The sequence below is a fragment of the Onychostruthus taczanowskii genome, unplaced genomic scaffold, assembly GCF_017590055.1.
Source record: "Onychostruthus taczanowskii isolate IOZ18803 unplaced genomic scaffold, ASM1759005v1 scaffold11, whole genome shotgun sequence".
NCBI classification, from domain to species: Eukaryota; Metazoa; Chordata; class Aves; order Passeriformes; family Passeridae; genus Onychostruthus; species Onychostruthus taczanowskii.
The window spans coordinates 14,465,034-14,482,483 of record NW_024497629.1 but is presented as its reverse complement, the minus strand read 5'-3'; the positions used below and the strand labels follow the sequence as shown (position 1 = coordinate 14,482,483).

Below are 17,450 nucleotides of genomic sequence, written 5' to 3'. Positions count from 1 at the left end.
CAACTAAGATCAGCTGTTATCACATCTATATTAAATGCATCACACATGCCATACAGTAATGCTCCATTTAGTATCTTTTGCCATAGTTGAGAAGGGACCCAAGCCGAACTCACTTCCTGGTAAACTGGTTAGCCATTCACTTCCATGGAAGAACCTTTTCTTCAGCAGCATTATATAAAATCTGACACTTCTACCAGCAGGAGTGCTGTGGAACCCTGCCTGTCAGAGCATCCCAGCTGTGCCTCCTGAACCCTCTACCCTCTGTCTCCTTGGGGTATTTCAGCAGCAGCCTCCAGCTCCATGTTGTCCCTCCTTGGGGTATTTCAGCAGCGCTTAGGCAGGACCCAGCATCTAACTGCTAGCCCTGCCTTGCATGTTGGGCATGATGCAACACTGCGCCTTTTTTAGAGGTAATTTTCATGATAAACAGGACTTAGGCAGAGTGGCCAGGCGTGGTAGGCAACCATATGTCACTGTTTTGAGGATTATTGCTTTAATTCTACCTACAGCGTTTTTCAAACTTTCACTGAAGGCAGCCCTAACTACTTGTAAATGTACTTGAGTAATTCAAATGTTTATCCAAAATCAGAGAGGAAGTTAACACTGGACAGATAATTGCATGACTTTCTGAAAATAATTTTTTCTAAAAAGTGAGCGCTAGATATCAGAATCAATATGAATAATTTTACAAGTTAAATTTATGGAATCACTAAATGGCACATCCAGTTGATATCAATTTTCCTATACAGCTGCTAAGTGCTCCTAGTGCTTTATTCATTATGGAAAGAGAGTCCCATCAAATGTTTCAAATGTTTTACGGTTTTGGTTAAGTAAATGGAAATTTTATAGAGAAGCTCTGATGATTATGAATAACTGATAATTTTGTGTAAGACATTTTGACTACTGAAAATCTTCAGAAAAGAATTAAATTACTCTTCATAAAATTTGCTTTTAATAAAGTTAAGTAGACTAATGCAATCTCAAAGAGATAAAAAAAATCTTACTCTGAACTATTTCACAGTATTGTTGATCAGGAAATATATAATATATGGTAATTTAGTCCATAAACTCGGAAAGTCTTAGCCACTTATTTCAAACTAAGGTTATTGACAATAGAAAATTAAAATTTTCAATCTGAAATTAAAAATATATACCATGGAATTCAGCATTCTTCTTGAGTCTACCCTTTGTCAGGTGTGAAAAAGGACGGATCTCACAACAAAAAGAGTTTGTAATCTTACAAATTACACAAACTGCTACTATATAGATGGAACAAGAGGAGGATGGTGTCATGGAAAAAGAACAGGTTCAGATCTTGATATTTTAATACATTTGCTTGGGGTAATATCTATTAAATGCATTTATTAATGGTCTGGAAACAGCTGGACTGTGAGTTAGGAAGTGTGTGGCTAACACAAAGTTGCATAGGTTAGTGAACATTGAAAAAGCAATGAACTATATCCAGCAGGTTTAGTTATTCTGGCCAATTGAGCAATCTACCTGCAAATGAAATCTATTGTGGACACCTTCCAGGTAATGCACACTGAAATGAAGAATTGTAACCACTACTGAAACCAATTAATCATCATGGACAGCTTGGTGAATATCTCTGTGCACAGACGTGGCCAAAGAGGCAGAAGATGTTAGACTAGTTCTATGTGAGAACGTTGTTAGTTGGCAGCTGACAGCATTTGCTTTGAATGCAGGATTTAATATGCATGAAGTTTTCTCAAAAGCAGAGTGTAATAAAAAGACAAAATAACCAATAAGCAGCATAATAAAAAACAAGGCATCAGAATGATGGGAACAGTTTTCACAAGGGAGTTGTGAAAAAAATAGTGAAAGGTTTGGAAAATGACTGATTGTTTCTAATTCTAATGTGTGCTGCATAAGATTAAATTTAGAATTACCTCACACAAATTGAGGAATTTGACTGAAGGGCATTAGTCAGGTGACTAGCCCCTCCCAGCTCTCTACAGTCAGTGGAGACTGACAAGCATTTCCAGAGGGCTCTCAGCCCACTCGGGATGTTCACTGTCCTGGAAGAAGCTCTTTTGCTCCATTAACTACAGAGGAAGCTTTAGTTGTTGCCTCAGTTAAAAGCCTCAATTTAGATGAGTTGAATCCAGGCCTGAATAGCCATGCAGCACAAATCGAATATGCCTGAATATGAAATTGCTTTAAAAAGATTTATCTTTTAACATAACCATTGTGTATGTATACCCTTAGGTGGCTCACTAAATCGTCAAATAAATATTAAGTACCATGTCTGAGAGGTGGGCAGGGCCCATCTGTCATGAAACAACACAGGGAAGAAAAGTCAGGACCAATAAACATTAGAAACATTGGGAATTTTATGTAAAGTCCTCTGCTACAAAGAATGTATACATAATTCTTATGGCTTATTACACTTCAGGTGTGATTCAGATCTCACTTTACCATGAGTTAGTACTAACTAACAGACATAAAACTGGTAGGGAGGAAAACTGTACCTTTTCAGGAGTCCAGATACATAGAATAGTTGATAGGACTTATTCTTTCACCCAAGAAGAGTGAGGGTTTTGACTTAGGATGAAACACTTTTGGAGCATATTTTTTTCAATCTATATCTTAATCTGTCAACCCACATTTACTGAAATCAGAGCAGGTGTTTTCAGATGATGAGTGTTGAAGGAGTGTACTCCTCATGCTCAGTCTAAATCTTCTTAACATTTAAATATTTATTATGGAATGAAAATAAAAACACTAATATTTATATTTTAATAAAAAATAAATGAAAAGTATAATGTTTGATACTGTTTCTTTGCCCCTAGCATTCAGTATTTTTCTTGAAATTTTGAGTTACATTCCTCAGAACTGAATTACTTCCACCATTCACATCCTCAGTTTGATATTGATTTAAAAAATGCAAAAAACCTAAAACCATCCACTAGTTACAACTCTTACATCTGCAGTTAACCTATAAGAAAAATTATAACAAGAATTTCCCACCTGACTAACACAGCTGGCCTGACTGAGCGTGCTCACTGCTCTCATATAGCTCTGATTCCTTGAGCGAAACTTTGGGGAATTGTAGTTTGCAGAGGGATCCAGGTTGTGACCCCCAGGCACGTCACTTGCAGTTTGAAGGTAGCTCTGACTACAAAGGAGAAAGGAAGAAAAAAAGGAAAGGGTGTAAAACTACAAATGGTATCAATTAGGACACTAAAGGCAGTAATTTGTACGAGACACACAAACCCACTCCCCTGGGTCCAAACCTTACTCTTTATAAAGTATCATAGATCTGTTGTAGGCAAATGTCTTCACACAAGCAGAGAATCTGTCTGTGGCTCTGCTACCTAGACAGTATGAAATTTTAAGTCATTGCTCTATTTCAACATCATCAATCCTCCTGGCTATTAGTGTTGAACTTTACTAAAAGACAAGGTCTAGGTCAACAGGAACAAAAAACAGGGCTAAAGCACAAACCAAAGCAACTAAAAATCTTTCTTCATAGATAAAATCTGTTACTTGTAATCTGGTTTTCATCAGGGTTTTAGGCATCAAGAGCCCTTTTATCTTCAAAGAATTAATATAGTTTCACAAAAGATTAAAATATCTCATGTTCAGCTAAAAAAATAAATTAATAAGGTGCTCAGAGCAACTGCATGAAGCTCTAGAAATTATTTTATTACAACGTTTCCCATTTTGCAGGACTGTGACTGTAAAACCACATTGAGCCCTCTTCAGTATGCTTTCACACAAGAGTGTGCTAGTCTCCATGTTTTCTTTTAAATGTATTGATAACATTCCAGAAAAATAAATAAACCTGAGCAAAGTGCAGTACTTTGCCTTGAATACCAAAAATTAAACTCTGGCACACCAGAGTTCTCAGAACGTCTGTAAATCAAATTTTAGAACTTTCCCCTGCTCATCAGTGCAGAAATGAATTAAGGTCCCAGATGATATTTGCTTTCATGCGGTAAATAGGCAGGTTTTTTTATTTATTCCTTAAAGGTAGCTTGAACAAAAACAGTTTCTGGAAAGTAGATTTGTGCCAGTTGAATGCCTGATATTGGTCATACAGTTACTTCATGCTGAGCTGGCAGGGTTGGTCAGTCCAACAGTGTCTGTGACGTGTGCCTGGGCTGTTGGAAATTTCCCTGTGAAGGGTGAAATTTCCTCTCTGGAAGAACCAGACCACTCAGTGAGTGAGAAAGCCACAGGTTCAACTCCTGCTGCAAGATGAAGCACAAAGCAGGGTTTTGTTTCTCAGTCCATATTTATCAAACATTGAGCATGACCATAGGCTGGTGCTTGAGGAAGACCTCAGCCGTCCTCATGGAGCAGACACAACCTGAGTTTGGATGCAGCCCCTGAGGAGCAGTCTGGGAGGAATCTCAAACATTTTATCATGGCTTTGCCCAGAAAAGCAAATCCAGAGAGAAAGAGATCCATCTCCCTGTGTGGCCATGTCCTTTGATGTCTGATGTGTGATGAGCCAGTATCCCCTCACACCACCAACTGCAAGAGCAGATGGGATTTAGAGACCCTTATACTTGGGAGGTCTGTTCTCAGGCATTTCCATGTGTTCTTCCATCTCAGGGTCAACACAGCCATCACCCTGCTTCCTCAGTGCATCTGCCTTAGATCCACAGAATCATTTGCTTTGGGAAAGGCCCCTGAGATCATTGAATCCAGCTGTTAACTGAATGCTGCCAAGTCCACAGCTAAACCTTGTCCCTAAGTACCACATCTACATATCCTATAAACACCCCCGGGGATGTTAACTCAGCCATTTCCCTGGGCAGCCTGTTCCAATGCCTGATAATCATTTCAATGAAGAAATTTTTCCTAATAAATTTGCTGGAGCATATCCAAGGAAGAGCAACAGATCTGGTGAAGCAAAAAAAAAAAAAGGATGCATTTTGTTTTCATCTTTATTCAAGTGAGACATTCTTTCAAAATCTCAAGAAATTTCGCTGGAGAAAAAACCAATTCATTTCTTCCTGCCTATTCAGTTCCTTCTATGGAGTGCCTCTGTAACCTCATGCCACAGATAAACTGTGTAGAAACTATGCTATAACTGCTAAAACCAAAAAGAAAATGTATGAGATTATTACAGGTATGTGCTCAGAGGTTAATTAAGTCATTACAGTCAAAGTGATTCTATGATTAAGATAACAGGCTGATAATGGGTCTAATTAGGTTCTAGATGATAAAAACAAGAGCATTTTTTTTTGTTCCTATAGGTATGAAGAGAAATATAATAGATTAGGTGAAGTGGTGTAAAGCCTCACTATCCACATTTAGTGGCTGGATGTAACTAAACTCCTTTCCTCTATAGATAGGCTGATGATTGACAGCTGCTCTGTTTCATTCTGATTTTCGTGTATGCTTTACTTATGGAATCACAGAATGGCTCGTGTTGGAAGGGACATTAAAGATCATGTAGTTCCAAACTCTTGCCAAGGGCAAGGACATCTCCCACTAGACCACATTGCTCAGAGCCCCATCCAACCTGGCCCTGAAGACATCCAGGGATGGAGCATCCACAGCTTCTCTGGGCAACCTGTGCCAGTGCCTCACCACCATCACCGTCAAGAATTTCTTCCTAAGATTTAATCTAAATCTCTTAAGTTCAAAATTGATCCCCCCTTGTCCTATCACTACCTGCCCAGGCAAAAAAGTCACTCTCCCTCTTCTTTTAAAGCCCCGTTTAGGCACTGGGAAGTTGCAAAGGGGCCTTCTCCAGGCTGAACATCCCCAGTTCTGTCAGCCTGTCTTCACAGGAGAGGTGCTCCAGCCCTCTGATCATCTTCTGGCCTCCTGTGGACCTGATCTAAGGGATTCACATCTTTCTTGTGCTGAGAACTCCTGACCTGGACATACTGCTCCAGGTGGGGTCTCACGAGGGCAGAGAGACTTTTAATCTGACTGGCATTGTCAACAATCTCTTTTATGTTGTTACATTAGTATTTTTCAAAACAAATAAGTCTCTCCTGGATGTTCTGTTTGTCATCATCAGGTGGCAAAATCTAGATCCTAAATTCATAAACAGTTGATTAAAGAGATGTTTGAGATTTCATTAAAACACGGGCCACATTAAGAAAAAGATAGAAGACATAGAATTAAATTAGAAATTTCTGTATGAAATACTCAAATTAATTAATTTAAACCTGATTCTAATAATTATCCCCTTTGCTAAATAATGCTTAAAACCCTGGTATTTAATCAATGACATTCTGGTTCCTTCTTAGGTATTTCTATCATTAAATACCATCAACAATTTTTACGGCAATAATTTCTTATGGAAAGAAGCCCAGTACTTCTAAGCAGCTGAGTTTTGATGAATGAGTTTGGATATTACCTGATAGTTAAATAATTTTTCATTCATCAGAGGAGATTAATTGATTGATTCATGGAACTGTAGCAAAGTAAAAGAAATGTTACATATAAAACCTATAAAAGGCTATAAAAGCAATTTTGCACTCATTTCAGTAAAACTTTGAAATTTTCCTGATAAATAGAAATTATTAGTTTTTATTTCTAAGATATAATCTCAAAGTCATCCTCTAGGATAATTGTGTCAATGCATGGTGAAAATTATGCTATAAACATGATCCAGGAAGTGAAATACCAGAGTTACATGGGGAACTTGCTCTCAAAAGTCAGGGTCTGTTGCTCAAGGAAATCTCATGCTTGTCAACAATGCTAGAAAACACAATCAACATCTGGCCTCAGTAAATGCTGACTTTTTAATGACATCCACTCTATCTATAAGCTTAGGAATAAAATTCTTGACTTTCATTTCGAGAACATCAAAATTCTTTTGCTTTGAAAAAAGAAAATATTTTTCTTTTATGTTCTGTAGCAGCATAGATGATCTTATATCTCAGCTGATCACTGCAGAAGGGCAAGACAAGCATGTGCAAATGAGATGTTTTAACAGATCATCTCCAGGACAACTAAAAAATATACATAGTAATATCAAAGAGGTGGCTCTAAAATCAGTAGTATGGAGAAAGAGGAATAGGGTGAGACTAACAGGAAAAATTAAATTAGCATGTCTGTCTCTTCCCACTTGCTTTTCTGAATAGACTAGATTTTAGGAAAAGATGTTCTTTAAAAGCTTTTCTGCCCCCAAGTGTTACTTTCCATTTTCCATTGGCTTCAGAGGAAGTTCATGGCAGCCAGGCAGAGGTCTTAAATTTAATGAGAAATATCTTATCTGAAAGAAAGGCTCAAAACCTAAAGAAATTTTGGGGAAAAAAGCACTTCCATGTAATGACCTTACAGCTGTTGAGAACCTCTACTCTAAAAGTGAAGGACTCCCAGTAAAGGTAGCTAAATTTGCAATAGCACATTCAGCACTCAGCAGATTGCCTGAGTGTGTTCAGGAAAGAAAAATACTGTATTATAACCAGATAAAGTGAGCTATAGCATGACAGGTTTATCTGGGACAACATAACTGATAGCATGCCTGATAGCATAGCTGGGATAGCCTGTCAGCCTGGTACAGAGTGAATGGCAGTGAGGTTAGGCTGCATATTCCAACAAATCTACATCAAGAGTAAGGGAACAGACAGAAGTCCCAAAGCAGTCCTAAGCAGTTTCTAAGAGTCTTGTATTACCGTCTCCATTTTATTGCATTTCTCTAAACTGCAAAAACTCAGGCTTCTGTATCCAAACCTCACATGTTCTGATGCTCCTCGAAAGCTGCCCCTTCCTCCATGCTCAGAACTCACATTTGCCAGAGTCCTCAAGGACAGCTCTTTTTCATTCTTGACCCACCCAGATCCTAATCCTGACTGTTTTTTCTTTAAATCCTAGCTAACAGTCTCCTGTTCAAGATGTTCTAAAAGACCCCCCCAGAAGTCAGCATTGGGCCACTTATCCTTCTGTCCTCTGCAGATTTCAAAAGTACTCCTAACACCTCTATTTGTCATCAAAGTCCTGCTCAACCTGCTGCAGTCGCCTAATCCCACGCCCTCACTTAGGAGACTACCACTAACCCAAAACCTCCTCGACTTCTTGTGCAAACTAACTGTTCTTTCCCACACTTCATCATGAGTAAAGTTTAAGAGCAGAATGGGGGAAAATAATTTCAGGAAAACATCTGTTACTTTAACCTCACAACAAGTAACAAGATGTGCTAAAAAAACCTCAAACCCAAAGAAACAAAAATGATGACTTTTTAAAATTCTTTTGACTCCAACCCCCCCAATTTAAATTTGTGCTTGTCCTTGTCTTCTATTCATCCTTAGCAGAACATATATAAAAAATGTAGAAAGAAATTTAAGTTTTCTTATACTGCAATCAAAAAGCACTACGTAAGGTTTGTGAAGAGATTTCAGGAGATGGAAAATGATGTCTACAACTCCTTATCTTTTCCTAACTTAGGCCTTTCTAACAGAAGACTTGGAAAACCAGAGACCTATTTAGAACATGTTTTAATGAAAGGAATAATAATATAAACGAATCCAATAGCTGCAATAACACATTAACTAATGATAAGGGAAGAGTATTAACTAACAATAACAGAAAGACTCTTATTTCCTCTTCTTTAGCAATCTAATGCTTAGCCTTCTTTTTCCTTTCATATTAATGGTGTATTTGTTAAAGGAGTAAGATACCATACAAATAAGAGACAGCTGCCATTATTTAGTTTTTTTCCTGAATTCCATTGTTTTATATAACTTTCAGAAAGTTTATGGATAGTGTCTGAGGTAGCACAGTGACTTTACACGTGGCACTGGGGGATTGGAGGCATTCCCACTGCAGTGTGTGCCACAGCACCTCACTCCACTCAGTCAAAATCCTTCACTTTGTGCAGCACTCAGCCCATCCTTTGTCGTCACCGAGATCAGATGCTGATTTGCACCCAGGATGGTTTGTGGAATGTTTCTGCTGCATGAGGAGTATTGCTGTCAGCTGGATTTACAACACACAGTACTGCACCAGGACTTACACAAACATTGCATGGTTTGCAGAAGATGAATCATTTTGTTGTTTGGTGAAAAGGTGTGTATGGTAACAATATTGTTTTACTTCTAGGACAGCTTGAAATCCAGAATTAGAAAATGGCATGGTTTAACATCTTATAGTTAGTCCAGGGTCAAAACAACACAAAAAAATCACAAAGTCACATAATCAACTAGGTTGGAAAAAAGCCTCTGAGATCATCAAGTTCAACCTATGACCTGACACCACCTTTTCAACTAGGTCATGGAACTGAATGCCATGTCCAGTCTTTCCTTGAACACCTTCAGAGAGGGTGACCCCACCACCTCCCTCAGCAGCCCATTCCAATGCCCTATCATCCCTTCTGTGAAGAATTTCTTCCTAATGCCCAATGTAAACCACCCCTTGAGCCCTTTGTCCTCTTGTCCTGTCACTTATTGCCTGCAAGAAGAGGCTGACCCCTGCCTGGCTGCAATCTCCTTTCAGGCAGCTGTAGAGACTGATAAGGTCTCCTCTGAGCCGCCTCTTTTCCAGACTAAACAACCCCAGCTCCCTCAGCTGCTCCTCACAGGACCGGTGTTCCACATCCTTCACCAGCCTTGCTGCCCTTGTCTGGGCATGCTCCAGCACCTCAATGTCCTGCTTGAAATGAGAAGCCCAAAACTGGATACAGGAATTGAAGTGTGGCATGACCAGTGCTGATATCATGGTTTAACGCACTACAGCTGAGTACGGGCTAGCAGCTAGAAGACCCTAAATTCTTCCTAAAAATTCTAATTCCTGAGCAGAAATACTTGACAGCCATGACAGTCCCAGGGGAAAAAATGGACTATATAACTCCTGAGAAAGGGATCTCTCAGTCACACTGGTTCCATTTTTTATTTTACTGTCTGCATTTTCTAATAAGTGATTGACATCACATACTTTTCATAAACCTAATACCATTGTTAAAAACAGTATGATTTGATGCCAGCAATACACTTGCCAAGGTCATTCCTTGATCTACTCACATTCAAAATAGTGATCACTCCCCAGAGTACCTCTTCTCTGTCAAATGTTCAGTCACCAGTGCACCCTGGGTCAAGGAGGCACGGAAAATGAATTAATGTCTTCTGAGGCCTCTAAAAGTTGTAGCAAGAAGGTCACCTTCTGACTCTGAGTGGGTTTATCAGGTTTATTCAGGGAGCATCCAGTATAAAGAAAGTCCATGCTCCATCAAATTAATTTTTTGAATTGCCATATTCAAAAATCATACCTTTTTATTTTCATGATCATGCCTGTATTTGTGCAAAAATGTGAGAATGAATGGGAGCATTAAAGAAAGTACAATCACTTCTGTTCAAATCAGTATAGGCAATTCAGAAGTATCTTTCTGGGACAAAAAGATAAAATTTATAACAGAATTCATCTTGGGTGCCTAAAAGGGAGGTGCATTAGAATTTTCAAAGTAGCGGCAGTTATCAAAACCTATTTTATTGAGAGATTTGCATTTCAATGGATATTCATTTCTCTATCTGGACCTATCTTAACTATGTCTTTCTAGATACATGAAATAACTCATCGACCAGAATCTAATGATTAAGCTTAGCCAGCAGTGCCATTGTACAGCAGCTGCGAGTCACACTGCATCTCCATGGAGCCCTGCTGGAGTCAATAGAGCTCTGCAAAGGCACCCAGATGTGCCTGCATGCAGCCCATTGGAGAGCTCAGAGTGTAGACATTAAGTCTGATTTTCCCTTTTGAATAGCACATTTAGTCTGGCTCTTTGGAAAACCAAAAGTGCACATAAATCTCATAAATTCATCTGTAGCAAAGAATTCCTTTTCTAATACTTGCCAGTCTGAAGCTTCTCTTTGATCACTGGGAGATATGAGAATTGGGGCCAAATGAAATACTTTAGGTGCCTAGATAGTTCATCATTGACCCATACCTTTTTAAAAAGTGTGCCTGAAAAATATTGAACATTATTACAGGAATATGTTAGGAAAGAGGTGGAGACTGCTGTTTCTATCCTTATGAAATGCCTACTGATCACTAGTAGGAGAGAACTCTTACTGTCAGTAAGTGTTTAGGGATTTGGTACAACATGAACCAGAAGAGAATGAGAGGAAATCATCAGAATCGTTAAACAGTCTGGTGGTTTGATCACTCCTTGCAAAGACAGAGAGGATGTAGGCTCAACCAAGCCTGTATTCCAAATCGCTCTAAATGTTCCTGTAATAAAAAAAGTAGGCTACAAGAAACCTAAACTCTAAACTTTCAAAAATGTGACAGATTTACACATATAGCTAATCTATAGCTAATCCTAAAAGTTGTTCTTATAAAATATATTGAGCTTGCCCTGGCAAGCAGGCAACAAGATGGTCAGCGTCAACAAAATTCAGGCTAATGCTATGCCAAAAACTCAAAGGGCATTTAAAGTATCATGTAATCAGTTCAGTAAATGGGTCTGTGGATCTAAGCAGAAATCAAATATTGGATATATGTTCCTAAATCTATTTGTGGAATTGAAACATTCATTAATTTCCTCAGGAAGCTATCTCACTATTTTTTTTCTTTTTGCTTTTGGTGCACATACATGTATGCATGCAAAAAGTCGAATTCGGTAGAATAAGTGTAGACAACACGCTATCAGGACTCATTAAAGCATCAGAGCATGAGCTTAATTTAAGCACACATGTAAATCCATTAAAACCAGTAGATCTAAGGAAAATAAGTGACCTTCAGTTATGCTGAAGTTGAAGATATTAATGAGACTATGTAATTTCTGGAGAAGCAATTCAGTAGAATTGGGAAAAGTGAATATGTAGTGAATATGTATATATATATATATATATATATATATATATATATATATATACCCACACACACACAAAATTTCTGGTTTTTTAACCAAAAGCATCTTAATTTTCAAATCCTTACCTGAAGAAGTAAGGATTTGATGTGTTTCTGTACACATCCTTTATAGTCCTACTTCATTTTTATTGAAAACTAAACAAATGAGAAAATCAGCTTTTTATCCTTTTCAAATGAAAAGTAAAACTAACATATTTGTTGGAAGCAGAAACAAATAGGCACCAAAAAACAGAAGCATATTTTTCCTTGGATGTCTCTATTTGTGCTTGTTATATTGACCTGAATCTTACTGCATTTTCACCACAATCCATCATTGAATTGCATTTTTCTGAGAAAATCCTGCTTTATTCCTGAAAAGACCCTGGAATTTGTGTAGAGCCTTAGGATTCCCCTTCCATCCCTAATCCAGGGTAATACATTTCAGCCCTACAACATAAAGCTGGTATTTACTAAAATGAGGCAGGAGATCTGGGCTCAGTGACTCCCTGTGTTTCACACTATGCTGCTCCTCAGAGAACAAGATGCCTAACACTGCTTAAGACATTTGCTATTATTCTGCAAAGGAAGAAAAGTTGGGGATATCTTTTGACCCCACAAAAGATGTTTCCTAGGTAGCCAGGTGACTGTCTGCCCTTCATCAGCATTCCCTCTTAACCCTGCAGCCTAATCTAACCCAGATCTTACTGACTGCAGCAGAGAAGACTATCACCATGCCAGTGGCCCTCTGATTACATTATTAGTTGATAAGGCTTTGTAATTAACCCTCAAACTCTCCTCAGTAAATCTCCAATTTCACCCCTCAGAGACTCTGAGTAGATGCTACTACACTATAGGGCCTCAGAAAGCTACTAATGAAGTGTGCAATGAGGCTTTTTAGAGTCAGAAGATTGAGGGAAAAAAAACCCCAAAGATAAATAAAAAGCATATAAAAGATGAGGGCTCCTTTTCTAGTGATTTTCCTCATCTCTTCTATTACAAATATTTCTCAGGAGTAGCTTCAAAACCATTCCTAATTTAAAACGTACAAGAGCTAATGGCAAACTGAAGTTTACCTTAAAAATTAAAAAAGGCTTGGATCACTGGTGCACAGCAATGGATAATGTTGAAAGAGAACACTAATTTCTCTAGCAAGGAAGGTGTGCTTTAACTCTCAATCTGTGACATTTTTGCACACCACCCCCCACATGCCCACACTTACCCACAGCTTTTTCTGTGTGCACTTGCCAAGGGGTGTCTTAGGAGAAAGACCCACAAATTTGTTTGGCACTAAAGAATAATGGAGTCTGCACTGTCATGGGAAAAAATGGATGAGAACAGGACTGGTCTTATACATTGCTTCCAAACATCTCTTTTGCTTTCTAATGTTGTCAGCATGTTATGGTTACCACAAATGGCTGTAAATGGGAAGATTTTTTGTGTCTTAGAAGAGTCTGCGCTATTCCATGATTCCTGCTGAGCCAAGGGATCTGGCAGCTAAGTGCTGTCAGATCTGGTTGAGGTTTAATCCCTTTGCTGTGTGCTTTGGCAACATTTTTGTTGCCATAATAAAGTCTGCAGAACAGAAGGTACATGCCTTGGATAACAGTCCAGATAAGCATTAAGTTAGTGTGGCCATGGATAGATGCAATCTCTCACCTGAAAAGAGGGAGAGCAGTGAAAGATCATTCTTTTGCTCTGGCTTACTATAAGCCCAGAAAACACGTCAACCATTTCAGGTTTTAAACGTATTAACTTAAAATACTGAATGAAGTGTTTTGTGTTGAGTGCTGACTCACCAGGCTGTGAGTAAGAGTGGCTGAAATATGGACATGCATCGTGCTCTTCAGGTGTGCTATGGGTGTAAACAACCCACAAAACAAAGATGTTAAACATCTGAGGGAGTAACAGATGCTCTCTCCCTGTGAATGTGATTCATAATTTAAGATACTCATTCCATACAGTGGCCAAAATCTGGCAGAGTATTAAGAGAAAAATTTAATCTTGGGTTGTCAATACAACTTGAAGTATCACTGGCATTTTACTGTTGTAGTTTGCCAAATTGTACTACGGCAGTTTCCCTTCCCCATTGAAACACTACCTTTTTGTACTACCTCTGTGTTTACATGCTTTTCTGTCTGCCCACCCATCAGCTTAAGGTGTCTGGACTACCAGAAAAAGAAAAGTCTGCCATTAGAGGTTTACAAAACAAAAGTAGACATTGCTGTCACTGAATTTATTTTACAGTGGCTTAACCTATTTCATCTTCATAATTTCCTATGAGTCACTTCAGAGCATAATGGCAAACTTCAGCACAGCATGACTCTTCATTTGTGTGAGTGATACCAGTATGATCTTCAAACAGAGTGTATTTACTTTGGGCTAAATGCTATTGTTATCACTTTTGACTAAATGGTGAGATGGTTTTCAGAGTCTTTCATAACACTTCAAAAAGGAGATACTGAAAATGGAATTTGCTATTTCTACAGTGTTACTCTGTTAATTTACATAATCAGTGTATTAAGTACTTTTTTTCCTGAAAATGAAAAGCATCAAATAACCATATTATATTCAGTTTTTCAGAATTACTCTCCTATTCCAGAGTACAAAATTCTTGTTTTATTTTCAACTTTGCTTTCAGGATCCCAGTGTCTCTGATGCTTATTTAGGACAGGGACACACACACCCTTTGTTTCAGCTATCCATTCCATAAACTGTTCAGTTGATTAATGATATAGAATGTCAATGAAAATGCCCAGCAGCATATGACATACCTTCTACAAACTACTGCCTTCCAACACAGTTTAACTTCATCTTCAGTAGCATCACAGCACAGCAGAAAACAATGGACTGAATAGAAGGACCTGCATTTCACTTCTAGCATACCAAAACTGACATCTGAACAATTTTGTATAATCACAGTGAAAATTAATTAAAAAAAAAAAAAAAAACCAGTCATTTTTTTTCCCCGGGCTACTGGAAGTCAACATAATTTCCACATTAAACAGGACTTCTGGCACCATTCCAAGAAAACAAAAAGTTAAAAGGAAGTAGATTCAGGTATGTATCCTGTCTCCACCACAGCAAGTCTGATTGCATTATAACTTGCTCAAATGCAATTTCCTAATAATACTAATAAATTACACTGGCTTCAACTTGATGTTATTGGACTAAGTACTGCAACATACTATTTAGTTTTTTGAAACATGAAGAAAGAATTGCAATTCATTTATCTTCAGTGAGTAATCTAGATATTTAGGTGCATTTATTTTTTGAAAAGTCCAGAAAAAATGGCCCCTTTATGCTATAGCTATGCTCAGAAAAAAGCCAGGTCCATTACCTGACCCTTTGGCCAATCTTTCCTGCCCTACAGAGTGTGTGGCTGCATCTGACAGAGCTGGTCCCTGAACCATATCCTGGCACTATGCACAGGTGAGACAGGGGGCCCAGGCTGGAGGTGGGCTGGGCATGCTGCTGGCTGTGCCATCTCTCTGCCAGAGGTGGTGATCAGATGGCTGTGGTTGAGTGTATGACCTGCTTCTGTCAGCTTTACAAACCAGCAGTGGCATACTATGCACTTCCTTTTTTTTTTTTTTTTTTTCCCAACTTGGAGTAAAATATACTCCTTTCCAAAAGCAACGTAAAAATATTATTTCAGAATTTTAATGCTTGTGCTATTTCATTTACATTTATCTATTTGTATTTATTTATTCAGACACAAAAATGCATTTTTATTGTTTAGAAACTTCTAATGTTCAATTTGCTGGATCTTTGAGCAACACAAACCACTAAAATAGGGCTTACTTTTGTTGAAGCATAAACAGAATTTAAATGGGAAAAAAAGTCCTTGCAAAGATGCCTAATAATACTCAGAGGAGAAATGCGTGTCAAACATCTGTTGAAGGTTAAGTGAAGGCTGCTCTAATTTTCGTTTTATCGTATTCAGGATAGTGAAGGAAAAGTAGTCTTTTTCTTATGAAATCCATCTACTTTTGTTTTGCAGCCAATAAATGTTTTTATACTGCCAAAACTATAAATGTTCAGCTTTTATCACAAGTCTACTGGTGGTCTGGCAGACCCCAGTTCCGAGCTACCCTGTCACCCCAGCAGAGGAGTAAGAGAATGAAACCCCCATTTTATTTCTGTGCACTAGCTCCCTCCATCTGGGTAAATAAGCTAAATAACCAGCTAATGCAGATGACATTTTGAATTATGTAATTTCTCATAACACATGCCAGAAATGCCGTTCAGCCCTGCTATACATGCAGGAATACTGTTCAAAGCCCTGGCTTCTGGTTCAAATCAGTGGTACAAATGGTGCTCAGCATGCAGTGGGATTACTGAGCCGTGCTGGGGGAGGAAGGAAGGCTCCATAACCATTATCCACTGCTATACCCTTCATAGATATCTGCCAGACAGAAAAGGCAATCACAGGGACAGGAGACAGATATACTGGGAGGAGATGTCTTGTGGTGAAAATCCAAGTTTAGGATCAGCACTTTGTATTTCTGTGCCACAAGAAATTTTCTATCTGCCTTTAGGATTGCTGAAATCTGTAGATTTTTGCAAGAAAGACTTACAAGAACCAGAATAATTGTCACATTTCTGTTGAAGTCCACTGGAAAAACCCATGAGTGTTAGGCTGGCAGATTCTAGGTGTTGCCTTACAGTTTAAGGAAAAACTGAGGACTTAAAAGATAGCTGTCATCAGGGGCAGCCTGGCTGCTCAGTTATTCTTAGTGCAGTGCTAGTGACAAATTTTCAACAGAACCCCTAATAATATTTTACAGTATTACAAAAAGCTTCCTCCTTTTCTGACTGGTTAGTGGTAGCTATGTAATGAAATCCTCTGGGGCCATGAACAAGCACGGCTGTCAAGCCCAGTACATGCATCAGCAGTGCACCTGTGCTTTAATCAATTAAATTCTGAGTGGTGTATTTGCAATACATGGAAAAATGACAGAAGACACAACATTTGGTAGTGGCCCACTAACAACCTCCTACCTTCATGATTTAACAAATCAGGAATACTTTCTTTCTTGAAATATATTCCTTGTTTGAATATGTATGTTTAGTTGTGTTTAATTGCTGTCTGAATCTGTTTATAAGCTGTAGTGGTCTAGGGCAGGCACCAAGACCTGTCACTCACTGGAAAATTTGTGCTGCTACTCAGATTCCCTTGTGGGAGGTCCAACCATAGCTGGAAACAAAGAACAGCATAGAATATATTTTATTTGGTCTAAGTACTTGGAAAGTTAGAACAGTGCCTAAAAAAATATTTCAGTTTGTGGCATGAATAAGATAAGACATCCCTTCCAAAACTGGAATGGCTGCAACCAAACTGTCTCTGGGAATGATCCCTGGCCTACAACAGTGCCCAGAAATCAGCCAGACAGTGGCTGGTCCAGTACAATATGAAACAATGAAGCTGGAAACTCTTCTCTTCAATCATAGTGAAAATTTGTGGCTTTCTTGCAGATTACAAGGCAAATAATTCCATTTAATTAAGCCATAAGGATTTTTGCCTATGGTTTTCGTTTTATTTTGCTTTATGAAAAGGTAAGTCACTATGGTAAACCATATGGTATTACCTACAGAACAAACATAACACTTGGTCCAAGATTTCACTCCTAATTTCTTTAGTTTATATCCTAAGAAAAAGATAAATTTGCTAA

At 38.4% G+C, this 17,450-nt stretch overlaps 1 protein-coding gene across 1 annotated transcript in view; it reads right to left on the bottom strand.

The window, feature by feature from the left end:
• DLGAP2 (DLG associated protein 2) overlaps positions 1-17,450 on the bottom strand; it is a 288,437-nt gene that overhangs the window by 46,977 nt on the left and 224,010 nt on the right. The window contains exon 7 of the mRNA XM_041420908.1: positions 2,992-3,139. Within this exon, the coding sequence (XP_041276842.1) occupies positions 2,992-3,139 (148 nt within the window). The remainder of the gene's footprint in view (positions 1-2,991; positions 3,140-17,450) is intronic.